The sequence below is a fragment of the Mobula hypostoma genome, chromosome 19, assembly GCF_963921235.1.
Source record: "Mobula hypostoma chromosome 19, sMobHyp1.1, whole genome shotgun sequence".
Classification (NCBI taxonomy): domain Eukaryota; kingdom Metazoa; phylum Chordata; class Chondrichthyes; order Myliobatiformes; family Myliobatidae; genus Mobula; species Mobula hypostoma.
In genome coordinates, this window is record NC_086115.1 from 49,729,799 (window position 1) to 49,749,010 (window position 19,212).

Sequence of the window (19,212 nt, forward strand, 5' to 3'; positions counted from 1 at the left end):
TATGTCACATCAGAATCAGGTTTAATATCACTGGCATATGTTGTGAAATTTGTTGTCTTTGTGGCAACAGTACAATGCAATACATAATAATAGGGGAAAAAATAAAAAAGTAGTGAGCTAGGGGGTTTAATGTCTGTTCTGAAATCAGATGGCAGAGGGGAAGAAGCTGTTCCTGAATCGTTGAATGTGTGCCTTCAGGCTTCTGTACATCCTTCCCAATGGTAGTAATGAGAACAAGGCATGACCTTGGGTGATAGGAGTCCTTAGTAATGGATGCCGCCTTTTTGAAACATGGCTCCTTGAAGACGTCGAGGATACAACAGAGACCAGTGTCCATGATGGAGCTGACTAAGTTTACAACTCTCGGCAGCTTATTTCCCTCCCACCCACACAAACACACAAATAGTGAGAAATAGTAAAGCACTAAAATTAGCAGTGATAGTATGACTGTGGAAAATATTTAATCAATGTAGATGAATTAATGACATAAGTAGAGGTATGTGGACTTTATCTAATCATCATTATAGGAATGCAAGGTGACCAGGAGTGGGACTGTAATCATAGTGTTGGGTGAAGTATGCGTTGTTGGATTAAACGAGCATGAAACAAGGATAAGCAATAATCATTAGGGACCTTAATCTTCCTGAACAGTGTGCAAACCAAATTAGTAAAAGTAGGACAATTCGTGCAATACATCTGAGACCACTTTCTGCAAACAGATGTCAGGGAATCAACTAGGGAACAGGGCACTTTATGTAATGAAGCAGGATAGATTAGTAATCTTACAGTAATGGATTCTCTGGGGAAGAGTGCTCATAACATGGAATTTCATTTTGAACTTGAGCTTGAAATGAGGATCTTAAATTTCAACAAATCAACACAAGACAGTTGAAGGCCACATTGCTTTGAGGAAATTAGATTCAAAGATGCAATGGGAGATAAGCAACAGCAAGCTATAAAATAAATAATTCGTAACGCTTTTGAACATGTTTCTTTGAAGATGAACATGGCTCCAGAAATGCAGCTATGCATTGTCTTGCTTTGATGGCATTGACACCTGATTGATGGTTTGTACAGAGCCATTGTCATGCTGCAAGGCAAATGTCATCCCAGCCTGCAAACTGCAAGACACGGATGCAGAACACATGCAAGATCACTTTGGGTCTTCAGCTCTGAGTGTGTAATCATTCCATAATGTTCTGAGCTGAGGACCTGGTTACACTTTGTGTCTGGTCTTTTACCTTCCTACGTCTGGTGTATCTAACTTAATATTTGATGATCTAGGACCAGAGCACACAGTCTCAGAAGAGAGGGGCTTCCTTTTAGAATAGAGGCAAGGAGAAATTTCTTTAGCCAAAGAGTGGTGAATCGGTGGAATTCAGTGAACGGGTAGCTGTCGAGTCCCAGTCTTTATGTATATTTACAGCAGAGGTTGATAGATTCTTGATTGGTCAAGGCATGAAGGGGAATGGGGAGAAGGCCAGGAGACTGAGGCTAAGATGGAAAATGGATCAGCCATGATGAAATGGAGAGCAGACTCGATGGGTCAAAAGGCCTAATTATGCTCCTATAGCTTATGGTCTTTAGAAAGAGAAAGATGAAAGATTATCTTTATTTGCTTGTCACATGTACGTTGAAGCATGCGGTGTAAAGCATCGAGATTGTGCTGGCGATGGTGCTCATGGATTGTCATGCTTGTAACAGCAGCATAGATTGCCAGCAACTCCCTAACCCTAACCCTAACGATACGTCTTTGGAATGTGGGAGGAAACCAGAGCATTCAGAAGAGCCCACGCGGTCACAGAGAGAACACAGGCAGCGGCGAGAGTTGAACCCTGACTGATGATTGCCTAGCTATGAAGCGTTGCACTGATCACTAGTTTAGTTGAACTTCGTTCATTTCATTTCTCTGCAATTTTATGTTATTACTCGTTTCACTTTCTAAAATTCTATAAATTTTTAAGTAAATCTATGTCAGTCTTCTTAAATACCTGGTTCTGGAGACAAAAGTTGTGAAGCAAGTCTTTGATAGCATAAGCTGTCAGGTCAGACAGTGATGCAGGTGGCCCCACAGAGATGTAGGTGTTACCAGGTATTCTGGGCTGCCGGATGCCGAGGTTTTTGTTATATATCCCATTGTGCAAACAGCCCAGCATACGTAGCAATTCAAACATTCGCTTCTGACTATCTGAAAACACAACTCAATAGAAAGTAAAACCCAGCATTGTGAAGTCCCATAAAAATATGGGCATAGGGAAACAGATATATCAATGTATACCTCAAACCAGTCGCTGAGAATCAAATCGCTCACGAAAATCATGAGAAAATCAAGGATGCTGGAAGTCCTGATGAAGGGTCTCAGCCTGAAACTCAGACTGTACCCTGTTCCGTAGATGCTGCCTGGCCTGCTGAGTTCCTCCAGCATTGTGTGTGGGTTGCTTGGACTTCCAGCATCTGCAGATTTTCCCATGTTTGTGATTGGAAATCTGAATCCACAGATGCTGCCTAACCTGCTGCATGTTTCTAGCATTTTCTGTTTTTTTAATTAATATAATGCCTAGCTAAGTTACAGGTTTCTTGAAATTGAAGTAAGGATATTCTACGACGAGTGATTGCTACGCCCTCTCTTAACTGTACTCGTTTCAGTTTTCATAGCATCCATTTTTAAAATTCTTAATCTCTCTAGTCCTGTCTCTACCCCTCTCCTGATACTCAGTCAGGCTTTGTGTAACTTCTCTCATATTTGGTGCTTTCAGCACACTGTCTACTCAAAACCGATCACTGTTCTTCGGCTTCACCGATTTCTTAGGGTCTTTCTCAAACCTGAGATCTTTTTCCCCACCCCTCCATTTGCCATCTTTGACCGCTTTTCATCCCCTCTTTTTGACCTACTCTGGTAGCTGGAACTTAATGCCATCAATGGCATACACTTCAGAATTTCAGCTCCAAATCCTATCGCTTCTTCACCTCCGCCTCCTCCTCCAGATACTTCATAATTAAATATAAGTTATAACATAATGTCAGACCACTTTGTCCAAAAAATCCATGTTGCTGTATCTTCTTTGCAAACATTAGACATAATCGCATGTTTCCTTCCCATTAATCTCCTTTCCCTTCAATGAGTTGTATAACATATTCAAAACCTGACATACTTGCTTCACCAAACACCAGCATTCGACAATGCCTCAGCCACTCATATAAAAAGTAACATTATTCTAAGTATGCTATATTTAATCTTGTAACCTATCACAGTCACTCATCCTTTAAACTGTTTCCATCTATTATTAACCCTTCATTATTTGAAATAAAATCTAATTTTCTCAATTTTAGGAAAAGCATATTTCTGCTTCCTTAGACAAGGCAAGATTGTGATACTTCCGTTATTGGCTGAACATCTTATTTGCTTTGGAAAATATTTCTGTTTTAAAAATGCTCTACAAATACAATATAATTTTTGTAATAACACAGTTCAGATGCATGTGGAGAAGAGACTTGTCATACCCAATACCCAATTTCAGATGTATTGGTGTTAACTGAAGTGACGATCCATTTACTTCCTATCTTTGTTACAGATACACCTTCCCATTGCTAATGGCTTGTGTTTTAAAGTTGCGTTCATCGTCATCTTATGTGCTGTGTTGTAAGACGTAGGCAATCATGGTGACCATAATTGTCCTTGGCAAATATTTCTACAGAGGTGGTTTGCGACTGCCTTCTTCTGGGCAGTTTCTTTTCAAGACGGCCATTGTCAATACTCTTCAGGGATTGTCTGCCTGGCATCAGTGGCCACATAAGCAGGACGAATCTCCACTCCACCACCATTGAATCAGGGGTTCCCAACCCTTTTTATTCCATGAAGCCTTACCATTAACTGAGCAAACCCCAGGTTGGGAACCCCTGCTTTAAATTGATTCTACTATTAGTTCCATGAATGCTTTGATTTACATTATCCAGCATGTATACACACACATACTGACCAATACTAAACTAGGCATGACAACCCGCCTCAGAGTACTGAAATCTTACGTTTATCCAGTTGTGTTATATGGCTCAGAATGTTGGACAATATCTACTAACATGAGGAATCGAATTGAAGCAGCAGAGATGTGGTTTTTGACGAGGATGCAAAGAATATCATGGACGAAACAAATATCTAACGAGGATGTCATGAACAGAGCAAACACAAAAAGAGAAATAAATATATGAGATCATTAAAAGGCAACGTAACTTCATTGGACATGTGATTAGGAAAGAGGAGTTAGAATGCACAGTAATTATGGGAAACATTGAAGGGAAGAAAGCAAGAGGAAGACAAAGACAAATGATGCTGGAGACAGCAGCAGAGAACTGGAAATGAATACCAATGAATTGATCCACTTGACCTGAAACAGGAGTGTGTGGGCCATGGCAGTCAAAGCTCAAACTGGGCATGGCACCTGATGGTGATAATGATACACACACACTCCCCAGAAACATAGGCCCACAAAATGTTTAAAATTATTATTGACCATTCCACACATGTTTTAAGCAAAACAATTCTAGTTCTCCCATTTATTCTTTCCATAAGATAGTGACTCTAATGAAGGTATTGGCAACACTGCTGTAACTTAACCGAATGTTGATCGTACATCTTTGAATCACTACGGTGAGTGACGGTGAGCTATGGGAGCCTGATCTTGCCTCCACGCTTGAGCTTTTCTCAAGTGAAAAGCAGTTCTCTTTTTCCTAGCCCAAGGCTGCAGCTGGGGAACAACCAACTCTGACCTGAATAAGAGCAGTTAATTCAGCATACATCAGGAGCCCTGACTTGCCGAGGCTGTTTGATTCCACACGATAGAAGCGCACAGAGTAAGTTGTGAGGTTAAAACCGCTGTCTGAGTTAATGCATATCAATAAAGCCACAGCTGCTAGAAACTGGAAATATAATGGGTCCCAGTCCCGTATTGTTAATTATCCATTACACTTTCTACAGATATTGCCTGAACTGCTGCATTTTTCTTGCATCTTCTGTTTTTATTATCTAAGTTAACACTATTCACTATTTTATCATTTTTTTTCACTGAGAGGGACCTAGAACTTTCTTTGCTTGTTACATTGCTTGGTCGTTAATCAGTCAAGATGTTTTTAATCGTCCTTGTTTTGAGTCCTCAAAACCCACCTAAACATTAAATGCTGTGGATACCTGTCTGTTAAAAGCAGCGAAGGGAAATGGGAGCAATAACCAAACTTATAAGCATCAACCCAAGAGAGGAAGAAGGGCACTGAAGAAATGTTAAATCCACGTTTCTCCCATTGCTGTTCTTTCTATTCAATACAGTCTTATAAGTAGTCCAAAGAATTGTTTATTCACTGTTGGTTAACTGTATGTGGCTAACCTTGTAACTCTGCTAAATTCCAGCGTACATATATACGACAGATGTACAGTGTCTGACAGATTGGAAGAGTGTAAATATCCCCTAAGGAGCACTCTTTCTTCTGAGGTCGAAGCATTTACCACTTAACACCGTTAGTTACAAACTGCGGCTACAACTGCAAGCATCAGCCTGCCAGTTCTACTTCCAAGTGACAGTGATGGATAGTAATGCTTTCTAGGACTAGCAGGGAGACTGCTGCGGATGTGATATTTATATTGCATTTCTGTTGCCATTACATTCCGCCTCAACAACAAAAACAGAATTAACAGAATTGTGGCTTTTAAATATTGATACTGAACTAAGCACTTACTAAACATTATTCTCAATGGGGCATTTTATATTTTCTAACTAATACACTTAACATCTGCAGTTGTTCCATTTATCTATGGCCCTATTCAGTGCCTGGCAGCACAACTTTGTAGGTTTTTTTTTTACTCTTTCGACTCAATGCACCGTAAAGTGCTGGGAGTAGGGCTCACCAGTTTCTACTCTCTGCTGAAGACTTTCTTGTGGAAGACAGGAATCTTTAGAAGCCTGGCCACTCCAGACTGCTTATTTGAGACGAGGAGCTACTCTGGGGAACAAGCTCTCCATCTGCCCATTTCAGGAAATATGGAGTAATTTTCGAATACTTATCCAGGATAGAATAAGAACAGGGTAAAAAATCGTACAGTTACCTACAAACAAGACAACAGGGCCTTCAGCCCAACTAGCCTATGCTTCATCCAATGTGGTTATGGTGTTGAAAATTCGGCTACTTTCTCACTAATTTTCATAGGCAATAAACAGTGATTTTTTTGTTTCTTGAGGAACATCAGAGTTTGTGGATCCCTTTTCTTAATCACATTTTATAAACTTTTCCCAAAAGGAAAGAAGGATCTCCCGTAGGTCCTTCCCGTAGGGTGGCATGGTAGCATAGTGGTTAGCACAACGCTTTACAGTACAGCTGACCCGGGTTCAATTCCCACCCCTGCCTGTAAGGAGTTTGTACGTCCTCCCTGTGGCCGCGTGGGTTTCCTCTGGGAGCTCTGGTTTCCTCCCAGAGTCCAAAGTTGTGCTGGTTGAGAGATTAATTGGTCATTGTAAATTGACCAATGTAGGATTAAATCGGTGGTTGCTGGGTGGGGTGTCTTGAAGGGCCGGATGAGCCTATTGCAGTTGTATCTCAATAACTAAATAATAAATATTTAGTCGCTCAGGTTGTGGCAAGAGCAACTGCCTGGTTAAGAAAGAATCTGATAAAAGTCACAGTGTTGTGGAGTGATCCAGCAAGTCCCTTCAGTGCAGCAAGTGCATACCAATCGTAAAATAATTATATTTAAAAGGATTTACATCTAAGAGGATCTCTTTGTCATTCTCCTCATATTCCACAGCTCCCGTTCATCCACATTCTCCAATTTACAGAGAGGTATTGTAACGTGGGAGGAAAGCAGGGCACCTATGGGTGTAACGTGGGCGGATTGTTATTAATGATTATGATATAGTTGGGATCACAGAGACATGGCTCCAGGGTGACCAGGGATGGGAGCTCAACGTTCAGGGATATTCAGTATTCAGGAGGGATAGACATGAAGGAAGGGGAGGTGGGGTGGCGTTGCTGGTTAAAGAAGAGATTAACGCAATAGAGAGGAAGGACATAAGCCGGGAAGATGTGGAATCGATATGGGTAGAGCTGCGTAACACTAAGGGGCAGAAGATGCTGGTGGGAGTTGTGTACAGGCCACCTAACAGTAGTAGTGAGGTTGGAGATGGTATTAAACAGGAAATTAGAAATGTGTGCAATAAAGGAACAGCAGTTATAATGGGTGACTTCAATCTACATGTAGATTGGGTGAACCAAATTGGTAAAGGTGCTGAGGAAGAGGATTTCTTGGAATGTATGCGGGATGGTTTTTTGAACCAACATGTCGAGGAACCAACTAGAGAGCAGGCTATTCTGGACTGGGTTTTGAGCAATGAGGAAGGGTTAATTAGCAATCTTGTCATGAGAGGCCCCTTGGGTAAGAGTGACCATAATATGGTGGAATTCTTCATTAAGATGGAGAGTGACATAGTTAATTCAGAAACAAAGGTTCTGAACTTAAAGAGGGGTAACTTTGAAGGTATGAGACATGAATTAGCTGAGATAGACTGGCAAATGACACTTAAAGGATTGACGGTGGATATGCAATGGCAAGCATTTAAAGGTTGCATGGATGAACTACAACAATTGTTCATCCCAATTTGGCAAAAGAATAAATCAAGGAAGGTAGTGCACCCGTGGCTGACGAGAGAAATTAGGGATAGTATCAATTCCAAAGAAGAAGCATACAAATTAGCCAGAGAAAGCGGCTCACCTGAGGACTGGGAGAAATTCAGAGTTCAGCAGAGGAGGACAAAGGGCTTAATTAGGAAGGGGAAAAAAGATTATGAGAGAAAACTGGCAGGGAACATAAAAACGGACTGTAAAAGCTTTTATAGATATGTAAAAAGGAAAAGACTGGTAAAGACAAATGTAGGTCCCCTGCAGACAGAAACAGGTGAATTGATTATGGGGAGCAAGGACATGGCAGACCAATTGAATAATTACTTTGGTTCTGTCTTCACTAAGGAGGACATAAATAATCTTCCAGAAATAGTAGGGGACAGAGGGTCCAGTGAGATGGAGGAACTGAGCGAAATACATGTTAGTAGGGAAGTGGTGTTAGGTAAATTGAAGGGATTGAAGGCAGATAAATCCCCAGGGCCAGATGGTCTGCATCCTAGAGTGCTTAAGGAAGTAGCCCAAGAAATAGTGGATGCATTAGTGATAATTTTTCAAAACTCGTTAGATTCTGGACTAGTTCCTGAGGATTGGAGGGTGGCTAATGTAACTCCACTTTTTAAAAAAGGAGGGAGAGAGAAACCGGGGAATTATAGACCGGTTAGCCTAACGTCGGTGGTGGGGAAACTGCTGGAGTCAGTTATCAAGGATGTGATAACAGCACATTTGGAAAGCGGTGAAATGATCGGACAAAGTCAGCATGGATTTGTGAAAGGAAAATCATGTCTGACGAATCTCATAGAATTTTTTGAGGATGTAACTAGTAGAGTGGATAGGGGAGAACCAGTGGATGTGGTATATTTGGATTTTCAAAAGGCTTTTGACAAGGTCCCACACAGGAGATTAGTGTGCAAACTTAAAGCACATGGTATTGGGGGTAAGGTATTGGTGTGGGTGGAGAATTGGTTAGCGGACAGGAAGCAAAGAGTGGGAATAAACGGGACCTTTTCAGAATGGCAGGCGGTGACTAGTGGGGTACCACAAAGCTCAGTGCTGGGACCCCAGTTGTTTACAATATATATTAATGACTTGGACGAGGGAATTAAATGCAGCATCTCCAAGTTTGCGGATGACACAAAGCTGGGTGGCAGTGTTAGCTGTGAGGAGGATGTGAGGAGGATGCTAAGAGGATGCAGGGTGACTTGGATAGGTTGGGTGAGTGGGCAAATTCATGGCAGATGCAATTTAATGTGGATAAATGTGAAGTTATCCACTTTGGTGGCAAAAATAGGAAAACAGATTATTATCTGAATGGTGGCCGATTAGGAAAAGGGGAGGTGCAACGAGACCTGGGTGTCATTATACACCAGTCATTGAAAGTGGGCATGCAGGTACAGCAGGCGGTGAAAAAGGCGAATGGTATGCTGGCATTTATAGCGAGAGGATTTGAGTACAGGAGCAGGGAGGTACTACTGTAGTTGTACAAGGCCTTGGTGAGACCACACCTGGAGTATTGTGTGCAGTTTTGGTCCCCTAATCTGAGGAAAGACATCCTTGCCATAGAGGGAGTACAAAGAAGGTTCACCATATTGATTCCTGGGATGGCAGGACTTTCATATGAAGAAAGACTGGATGAACTGGGCTTGTACTCGTTGGAATTTAGAAGATTGAGGGGGGATCTGATTGAAACGTATAAGATCCTAAAGGGATTGGACAGGCTAGATGCAGGAAGATTGTTCCCGATGTTGGGGAAGTCCAGAACGAGGGGCCACAGTTTGAGGATAGAGGGGAAGCCTTTTAGGACCGAGATTAGGAAAAACTTCTTCACACAGAGAGTGGTGAATCTGTGGAATTCTCTGCCACAGGAAACAGTTGAGGCCAGTTCATTGGCTATATTTAAGAGGGAGTTAGATATGGCCCTTGTGGCTACGGGGGTCAGGGGGTATGGAGGGAAGGCTGGGGCGGGGTTCTGAGTTGGATGATCAGCCATGATCATAATAAATGGCGGTGCAGGCTCGAAGGGCCGAATGGCCTACTCCTGACCCTATTTTCTATGTTTCTATGTCTATGAAAGCAGGGCACCCATGGGAAGCCCAGCTGCCCCAGGGAGAATGCTGCTACGTGAAAGAAGATAGAGGGATTTGTATATGACGATACACCAGTGAATGCTGAAATCCTGTATGGATTTTCAATTTACGAGGGGTGATTGATAAAGTTTGTGGCCCAAGGTAGAAGGAGTCAATTTTAGAAAACCTAGCACATTTATTTTTCCTACATTTACACACTTAGTCCAGCGGTCGTGGAGCATACGGATCCCTTTTTTTGTAGAAGTTGGCCTCTTGGACCTCCAGAAGTGGTCCACAGCAGGGCTGATTGATAAGTGTGTGGCCTAAGGTAGAAGGAGATGAGTTATTAACTTCAAACTTTCTGCATTTTCACTCAAAGAGTTGAACTGCTTGTGCATGTAACGAGAGCTGTATAACTCATCTCCTTCTACCTTAGGCCACGAACTTTCAATCACCCCTCGTACAAGGATCAAGGAGCTTCATATCTATCCTAATAGAATTATTCTGCTGTTGGCTTGGAAATAAAGGTTCAGCTGTAGCTTGTATTGTTATTTCCTAAGGAAATATTGAGATAAATTGCATTTTAACTTTCTAAACTACCACAGAGATACTTTAGAGATTGGTAAGAATACCTCAAGTTCACTCCCTCAACAATGTTTCAAAACCTTTTTTGTCGACTCTCATGAAGGCACTGAATGATTCTTTAGACATGATATTTAAAGTGGAGGTTGATAGGTTCTTGATTAGTAACAACGCCACATGTAATGGGAAGAAGTCTGAAAGGAATTGGATGGGATAATGAATCAGCCATGTTGGAATTGCAGAGCAAATCCGACAGGGCCAAATGGCCTAAATCTGCCCCTTTGTCTTATGGTCTTACATGGGTCACTGAGGGCATCTGGAGGTTTGTCCAAGTGTCCATTATTCATATTTGATTCTTGATTCACATTGAGAGTGAATATTATGCCACTGAGGGAGAGATTAAGAGTTTAAACAAAAGATTTTCCAAGTGTTTCGTTTCAAGATCTCAAACCTCCTACATAGAGCTTAACACTGACTGGCAACTCCTGCGATGCTGCTGGTACCAAACTGTATCGGCCTCTGCCGTTCCTTTGGGTTCATCAAATGCGTGGAGAGGGGGAGCTTGCTACATGGGCAACACCTTGCTCTCCATATTCTACTGCCCAGGCTTGCATGTCTAGACAGCCAGGATGCAGTATCTGACTGATGGAGGCATCCTTCTTGGTTTCAAAAAATGTAAGAGAAAGTCAGCAAGATTCAGAGGAGGGATTCCAGAGAGTAGCATGTGAGTTGCTAAAAGCACGATGATCAGATTGTCATTTCCGAGCATCCATGTGGTGAGTTTATAGAAGCAGATTACATTCCCAGTCCTTCTACCTAATAATAGTTGTTGTAAAATGACGTTAAATAAAAAAAGAATCAGTCCACAATTGCAGTGCACAGACTGAGCCAAAATCAATTGTAGTCTTCAGTTGTATTGCAGCTTTAACGTCTAGGAGCAATTTGAATAATGCTGTAATCCGCGACTCTGACATTTCTATTTATATCACGTACTTCTGAGTTGATATTTATAATTACACTGGCCAGGTACATCATTCACAGTGTAATTGTACCCTTCTGTAAGAGTCAACACAAGGTTCATCTGCAGTGAAATTGTCAGTTGTCCAGAAATTTATCTCCAGTTGCACATACTGAACACTCCAAATAGTCGTATTGATCGTGTTGTACTGTAGCTCTGAATGGAATGAATTTTGAAGCCAAGTACAGCGTCTGGTTGCTGGTGTAAAGCACATGTGGTGGTATTGAGCTGCTAAGCAGATTCTATTATAAACGCAACCGTAGGACTTGCTAATCGGGAAAACAAGACAAGAAGTGCATATCAAATCAAATGGTTCCGTTTATTATCAGAGAATGTATATAGTATACAATCTGAAATACTTAGTCTTCACAGACATTCATAAAAAACAGAACCCCAAAAGAATGAACGACAGAAAAACGTTAGAGCACCAAGGCCCCCTTTGCCTCTCCGCGTAAGCAGCAACAAAGCATCAGCCTCCTGCCTCCCCCATCCATTTCAGTAAAAAAGCATCGCAGCCCACCACCCACCAAGCAATAGCAGCACCCAAAGGTCATGATCTGCAGTCAACAAAAACTGTTGTTTACCCAACAGTCCAATATGTCTGTCTGTCTCTCTCCCTCCCTCCCTCCCTCCCTCTCTCTCCCCCCTCTCCCCCGTCACCCCCCTCTCCCTCCCACTCCCCCTCTCTCTCACACACACACACACAAGAGACAAAGAGATGTCTCCCATTTCACAGTGAAAGGGGAGACTAGAAGTCACTGCTACGATGTCACATCAGATTTTTAAAACTAGGTTTAGTCAGTTCTGTGGTGGCCTAATGAATAAAGTCACTGGCTCTACGGTAACTCACAGCAAAATCTTCAATTTCATGACTTGATCTCATCTTCAGCCAGCTAGTGCAGGTCTTGAAATAAGTCACTGTTTTCCAGCGCATTGACAGAAAAGTGGAGAGTTTTGTCCGTGAGTGAGGGTACAGTCAGTCCATGCTGTGATTCTTCCTCTGAGTGGAGCAGTAGATGACTTGATTTAGGCTGAAGAATATGAACCTGTGCAGGAGGATAACCATGGCCTAGGTTAAATCTACATCTTCAGGAAAAATGTGGTGAAGTTACAGCACGTGGTGGAAAATCGAATGGGTTGGTACTTCTGGGCTTCATTCGAGAAAGCCGATTTAACCACGGGACGGTAAAACTGGTGTCGAAGGTATCTTTTGCAGAGTATAGTTCGTAAACCATATGAAAACAAAATTAAAATAAAAGGACCAAAAATGATTCAATGAATTGGTCTGTAGTAGTTCCTCCTGATGTTGGGTTCTCTCACAACAACTGGACTGTGGATCATGCTGGCCATTAAAAAAGTATATTTTTAAAACAGATGTCTTAAAGTTTGTGCTTCTAACCTTGAGACAAGTTGAGTCTCCTAGTTCTTTGCATACTCTACAACCTTTGCCTCCAGTCGAATTCCACTTTCCATCTTTAAAATCCCATCTATCCTAACTCCAGTATCCCTGCAATGCCTTCAAGCAGTATAAATTATAGGGGCCTCTCTCTCCAGGACCCCAAACCTGCCACCAGTCTCTATTCCAAGCACTGCCCCCAATCTGTGCACGCAGACTAGCTGCTGACCCCTCTGTGATCCCAAGCTGGCCACTGCCTCCAGCTGGATTCCCTTCCTCCACAAAGCCACTGGTGGGAAGCGCCTGCCAGTGCTTTGGGAACTGGGGCACAAATCACGCCTTTTGTTTTTGGGTTTTATCACTCAGTTCTCTGTGCGTGTCCCCCCTGAAAAGCACCATTAAACATTTGATTTTTACTTTGATTCCATATTACTCATTTGTGGATGAAGAAACAGCATTTGATTTTAGATTGCATCAACTACCCCGTCCTGATCACAGCCTAGTATGGAAACACCTTTGACCAAGAATGAAAAAGCCCACAAAGATTGATGGATACCACAAGTCCAACACAGGAAAAGCCATCCCCACCACTAGGCCCTCCTGCAAGGAGCACTGACACAGGAAAGCAGCATCCATCATCAAGGATGCCAGCATCCAGGCCATGCTCTATTCTCACTGCTGCCATTGGGAAGGAGGTACAGGAGCCGTGGGTTCCACGCCTCCACATTAAGGAACAGTTAATGGCGTTCCACAATCAGTCTCCTGAACTGGAGTGGATAACTTCACTCAGTCCAACACTGAACTGCTTCCACAACTCGTGGACTCACTTTCAGGGACTCTACAACTCCTGTTCTTAGTACTATTTATTATTTGTTTTGTTCCTCTTATTAATATTATAAAGTAACAATTTGTTGCTCTTATAGTATATGTGTACGTTGATAATAATTTTACTTTGAACTTTGTGTTCTGCCGTGTCTTGCACAGGGATTGCCGTGTGTAACATCCCGGCTGCAGCTGTGGAGGAGACAGCCGATTCCACCCTCTGTCACATTCTTAACTTATACCGACGGAACACGTGGCTGTATCAGGCGCTGCGCGAGGGGACCCGTGTACAGAGTGTCGAGCAGATCAGAGAAGTGGCATCAGGAGCAGCCAGAATCCGGGGCGAAACACTTGGACTCATTGGTTTTGGTAAGCAACAGGGCAGAAAAGACACGTTAAAATTGATGACTATATAAGGTAACTGTGTGTTACTACGCAAGTGTCTTGGGTAGATTTTAATGCAATTTAATCACTTCCAAGCCTTAACCTTGATGAGCTAATTAACTCCTGGGCTTAGATTTTCAATTGGAATTCCAAAGTCTTCTCTAACTTGTCCCTGGACTCACTTATTTCCATGAATTTTTCCCAGGTGGCACCTATTCCCACTAAGTTTGGCCTAACAGAGGAGAAGTACCGGGTTTGAATTGTAGTCGGATCTCACAGTGGTGTCATTAGGACAGCTTCCATGGAATACCAGTGGGTAATTCTCCCATTCCTTTCTGACAAGTAGTGGTGGTTAACAGCATTCTCTTCCCTTGCAGCATGAGATGCTACTGACGTAAATAACAGTGTCGCTTTGGTTAAAATAATCTCTAGGCAGTATCAGGAGATTTAAGATTACTACAGCTGATTGGAAGCTTATCACAGTGACAGTTCATTAATTTTGAAATGCCGCACTAGAGGTTGAGTGCAAATTACTTCTCAGAAATGTTTTTGTGCAGAAGAAAATATTGAAGGGAGTGAATGAGCTGAGAGAGCAAAATCATTGACAATAAATGGGGATTGCCTGACGGATTGAAGTTTAACTAGAATTTTCCTACAATTGAAACTTGTTGCAAAAATCAGGGAGTGGAGAGGAAAGGAGAGAGGAGTGATTCAAATAACTAGGTTTCAGTCAGTCTGCCTCAGAGTCTAACATCAACTAGATCCAATCTACAGTGTACCAGTCAGAAACCATAGTCAAGGCACGAGGATTCACAACCTTGGTCAATTAATGTGAAAAAGATGGAAAATTAGGGTTTAATAACCATGATTTCCCAATTGAAGTATTACTAATCTCACCCCATTCTATCAATATGCATGGATTCTATAATTTGCATGAAATGTGCTCTAAGAAATGCAGTCTTCGCATTGTAAGGATTGATGTCCGTCTTGATGTTGAGATTGGTCCAAGTTGGCTAAATCTCAATCAAGCAAGTAATCTAAATACATCTTGTTCAAAACACCTTGTTGGTTATATTTTAAAATGTTTATTGATGAGCTCTGGACATTTAGTGCATTTGAAGCATTATGGGTTGGCAGCATGTTGGTGTTTGAGCGTGTAGTTGGGTATTCAATTTTAACTAAAGAAAATGTAATGTGTTGGTCATTCTGATGGTCACAGTCTAGCTGAAATTGCTTTGTTTGCCTCCATCTGGAAGGTGTTCCAGGAAGCTCGTTTGCTGTCCTAAGGAATATGAAATAGTTTACTATAACTACAAACGTTTGTACTTATAATAACAACCTTTATTTCTGTAAATGTTCATGAATTAAAATGAAGTGACACTCAAGTCAAGTATTGGCCAGATATTAATTTCTTCATCTGAAAACAGGAAATGAGGCAAATGAACTCTGATTCAGTAACCAAAACGATTTAAACTTAACATACTGGTTAATGCTCTTCCAACTTCTCTACAGTTCGAGGAATGCATGGAGATGCTTTCATATGAAAGTAACTTGTTTTATCCAAAACGTATTTAACTTGTTCTGCTTTACAGTGAATTCAAGAGAATTCTTCTTGTTCTTAAGTGAACTGTGTTTTTCCTCTTAACTGTTTTAATGCCTTTTTTATTTCTTGACCTATTTTGATTGCAGAAGCTGGAAGAGAGAATGCACATATGAAACCTCTGGGGCCCCCGCGCCAATTAGTGGTGTAGCCTGTGAGAGAGGCTGCAAGTCAGAGGACAAAAACTACAGGCACTCTGAGTTTTCTCAGAGCTGTGAACTGACAACATGTACAACACATGATATATTGTTCTTGTCGCACAGCTCTGCTATTGACTGGGAATCTCTGTTCAACCGTTCTGTTTTTCTACTACTTAAAGTGACTGCGTTCCTGTATTCTACTGCATTAAGAGTGAAAATGTTTAAATGCAAGTTGAATGCACTTGGCCAATCATTAACTCTGAAGGAAAGGTCAAGGAAAACAAGAGTATGACATATCTATTTTGCAATTCCCTTGTTGCCTGGAAATGTTCCTTCTTTCAAGCTCCAACCATAAAAGTTGGCAGAATTTCCAGGGGCTGACTAAACAAGATTAGATCTTTGCTGAGTTACTTACCACTTTGATGGTCTGACCTGCAGTCAAGTGCTGAGTAAAATTAATGTTACAAGAAGTTGTAAATAAGTCTACACTGAATATCTTGCACATCAGTATATTCCTGTCACGTATGACTGGAGAACAGAAAATGAGTGACAATAATCGGTTGCACATGATGGCAGCCATAGCTTAGTGAGTTTATTCAATGAATACAGGATTTTACATGGGCTTCAGAAACTGTCAGAGCTATGTCCGATTCGAACTGATCATAGACCGGTCAGCATTAGAAATGCTTTCGCTGGCCTGAGAGTTCAGTTAGCTTCCCTAATGCTGTTCGATTTTCCACGTAGATGTGGGCCAGGTGAAAGGGAGATAGGAGGGGTCGCAAGGCAAGTTGGCCTGCCATTAGTGATCAGGTTGGCTGATAAACCTGCATGAACCATGCCCAATGCAGAGTCACTAACGCTGCAGAAAATGACCAGGTTGGTACACTTTGTCTTAATAAAGCTGCATTTTATCAACAGTGGTACTTCAATGCTGCTTTTAAAATAAACTACTTAACACTGGCATTAAGTGAAGCGTCCAGCTATATTTTGCAGAATATAAATTAACTGATTTCCCACTGACAAAGATGTTAACTTGATTATTTGTCATCATATGCAAGCCTTCAAATCCACTGGCCTTCAGTTTCCAGGGATGTACAAGAGTTAGATAGAACTCTTAAAGATAGCGGAGTCAAGGGATATGGGGATAAGGCAGGAACTGGATACTGATTGTGGATGATCAGCCATGATCACAGTGAATGGCGGTGCTGGCTCGAAGGGCCGAATGGCCTACTCCTGCACCTATTGTCTATTGAATTATAGTTTGTCTCTCAACAGCTTAAGCCTCTGTGATACTGGATGGAATGATATTTGCCAAGACGTTGGAGAGAGCACATTTTGGTGCACTGAACACATATTGTATATGGCATAAATGAGCTGGATGGAAACATTGATGGGTGGGTTAGTAAATCTGCTGATGATAAGAAAATTGATGCATTGTGGATAGGGTATAGCAAGGGTTCCCCACCTTCTTAATGTTGTGGAACCCTATCATTAACCAAACCCCTGGTGCAGAGGGTTTGCCAAAGGATATAGTGGAATATAGCTCAATTATAGATATGGGTAGAGGAATGGCAGTAGAGTTTAAAACTTGTGTAGTATTGCATCTTGGGAGATCAGACATACAGGACAAAAACACAATTAATGGCATGATCCTTAGCAGTGTGACCTTTACCAGTGTTGGTGTTGGGGTCAAAGTCCACAGCTCTCTGAAAGTGGCCGCACTTGTCAGTAGGGTGGTAAAGAAGACAAACAGCATTCTTGATCTTGTCAGTCAAGGCGCTGAGTTCAAGAGTCAGGAAGTTCTGTTGCAACTTTATAAAGCTCTGGCTAGGTTGCATCTGGACTATTGCACGGAGAGGCTCCGGGAGAGGTTTACCAGAACGCTGCCCGCAGTAGAGGACAGGAGCTATGAGGAAAAGTTAGTCAAACTAGGCCTGTTTTCTCCGGAGCGGCAGAGGATGAGGAGAGAAGTTTATAGAATTCTGAAGGACATAGGTAGACATCTTTCACCCAGGATTGAAATGTCTAATAGTAGAAGGCATACATTTATGGTATGGGGCGGGGTGTTCATAGAAGGTGTGCAGGGCAAATTTTATTACAGCAAGTGGTGAGTGCCCAGAAGCACTGCCGCAGGTGGAGGCAGATCGAGGCATTTCAGAGGTTCTTAGATTGGTATGTGAATTTGTAGAGAGTGAAGCAAAATGAACCTTGCACAGGCAGAAGAGATTCAGTGTCACTGGCACAGTGAGTTCAGTACAACATTGTGGGCCAGAGGGCTTGTTCTTGTGTTGTACTGTGTTCTATGTTTAGTAACATGCCATTAGATCCCTACAAAACTTTGTGAAGTTGGTTTACATTTTAAAATGTATACTAAAGCAAGACGTGTACTTTTCCTGCACTACCCAAATGAAAAGCTACCCACAGCGCCGTCTTTGCCGTACTGATAACTGAAGGAGGGAGGGGGCTACATTTTAAAGGCCACTCCCCATGACAACCACAACACAACTGCATGACAGGTTACTGTGGAGGTGACAGAAATTACAAGGCGAGGAGAGGGTTGCCGAGTGGAGACACTTGGAATTCCTGTGAGTTAGCATTGCCTCCTTCACCGTGTCATCCCAAGCCTAGAATGAGTCCCATCTGCTAGTGGCCCCACGCCACTCTGAGGGAAGGAAGGTTCAATGAGACGGTCACCATAGTATCTAATTCCAATGTGCATTTAATAATAAAGGCTGCAATCGATAATGGGACAACCAGTGATCAGGTTTCACACATCCAAAGCAATAAAAATACAGGCTCACAGATAATCGATGTCAAATAGAGACCTATTACTTAATACCTTATCAGAAATATTTGCACAGTGTTCTTCTAGTGGCTGTGATAAGGAGGAAACAAATGGTGGGCAACTTGTTATGTCATAAGGTGCACGACAGATATTGAGGGAAAATGCCATCCGCATTAAGTGACAACAGTGCACAGGCCAGTTTCCCAATGGGCGTGAAATTGGATCCAATTTCTAAGCCGTTTGTTTAATGACCTAGTGATTATGCTGCAGCTGTTCTTCTTTATCAGAAACTCTTCATTATGTATTTGTCAAGGCCCCTTAGCCCCGGCCATGACAGTTGTCCTAGTCATGCCCAATTAAAAATCCATTTCACCAGGAATTGCCATGACAACAAGTTGCAAATGAGACCATTATTAAACAACTTATTACACCAAATTGGGGGGAAAAAAACATCCTTTTAAGGCAACATAATTTGATCTGTAGTTGGGAACATCTTACAGTTTTCAACCAGAAGTACCTTGTTTGCCACTATCTTCCGTAAGTCATCAGTGGTCACAGCTCTATAATAATACTAAAGTTTGGCTATGAAATCCTGGCATTAAAAGGAAAATACCTTTTGGGATTCATGATGACGTAAATGAAGACCCCAAGATCAACAGCTCGAAGGAAGAAAATAGAGTCACCTGAATTCCAGACACTTCACAAATTCTTAAAGCATTATGGATTTGGGGAAGTTTTTTTAACACAAAATTTGCATAGCCAA

At 41.9% G+C, this 19,212-nt stretch overlaps 1 protein-coding gene across 9 annotated transcripts in view; it reads left to right on the forward strand.

The window, feature by feature from the left end:
- ctbp2a (C-terminal binding protein 2a) overlaps nucleotides 1–19,212 on the forward strand; it is a 317,555-nt gene that overhangs the window by 280,901 nt on the left and 17,442 nt on the right. For all 9 annotated transcript variants that reach the window (XM_063071837.1, XM_063071836.1, XM_063071841.1 and 6 more), the window contains one exon: nucleotides 13,703–13,909. In XM_063071837.1, the coding sequence (XP_062927907.1) occupies nucleotides 13,703–13,909 (207 nt within the window). The remainder of the gene's footprint in view (nucleotides 1–13,702; nucleotides 13,910–19,212) is intronic.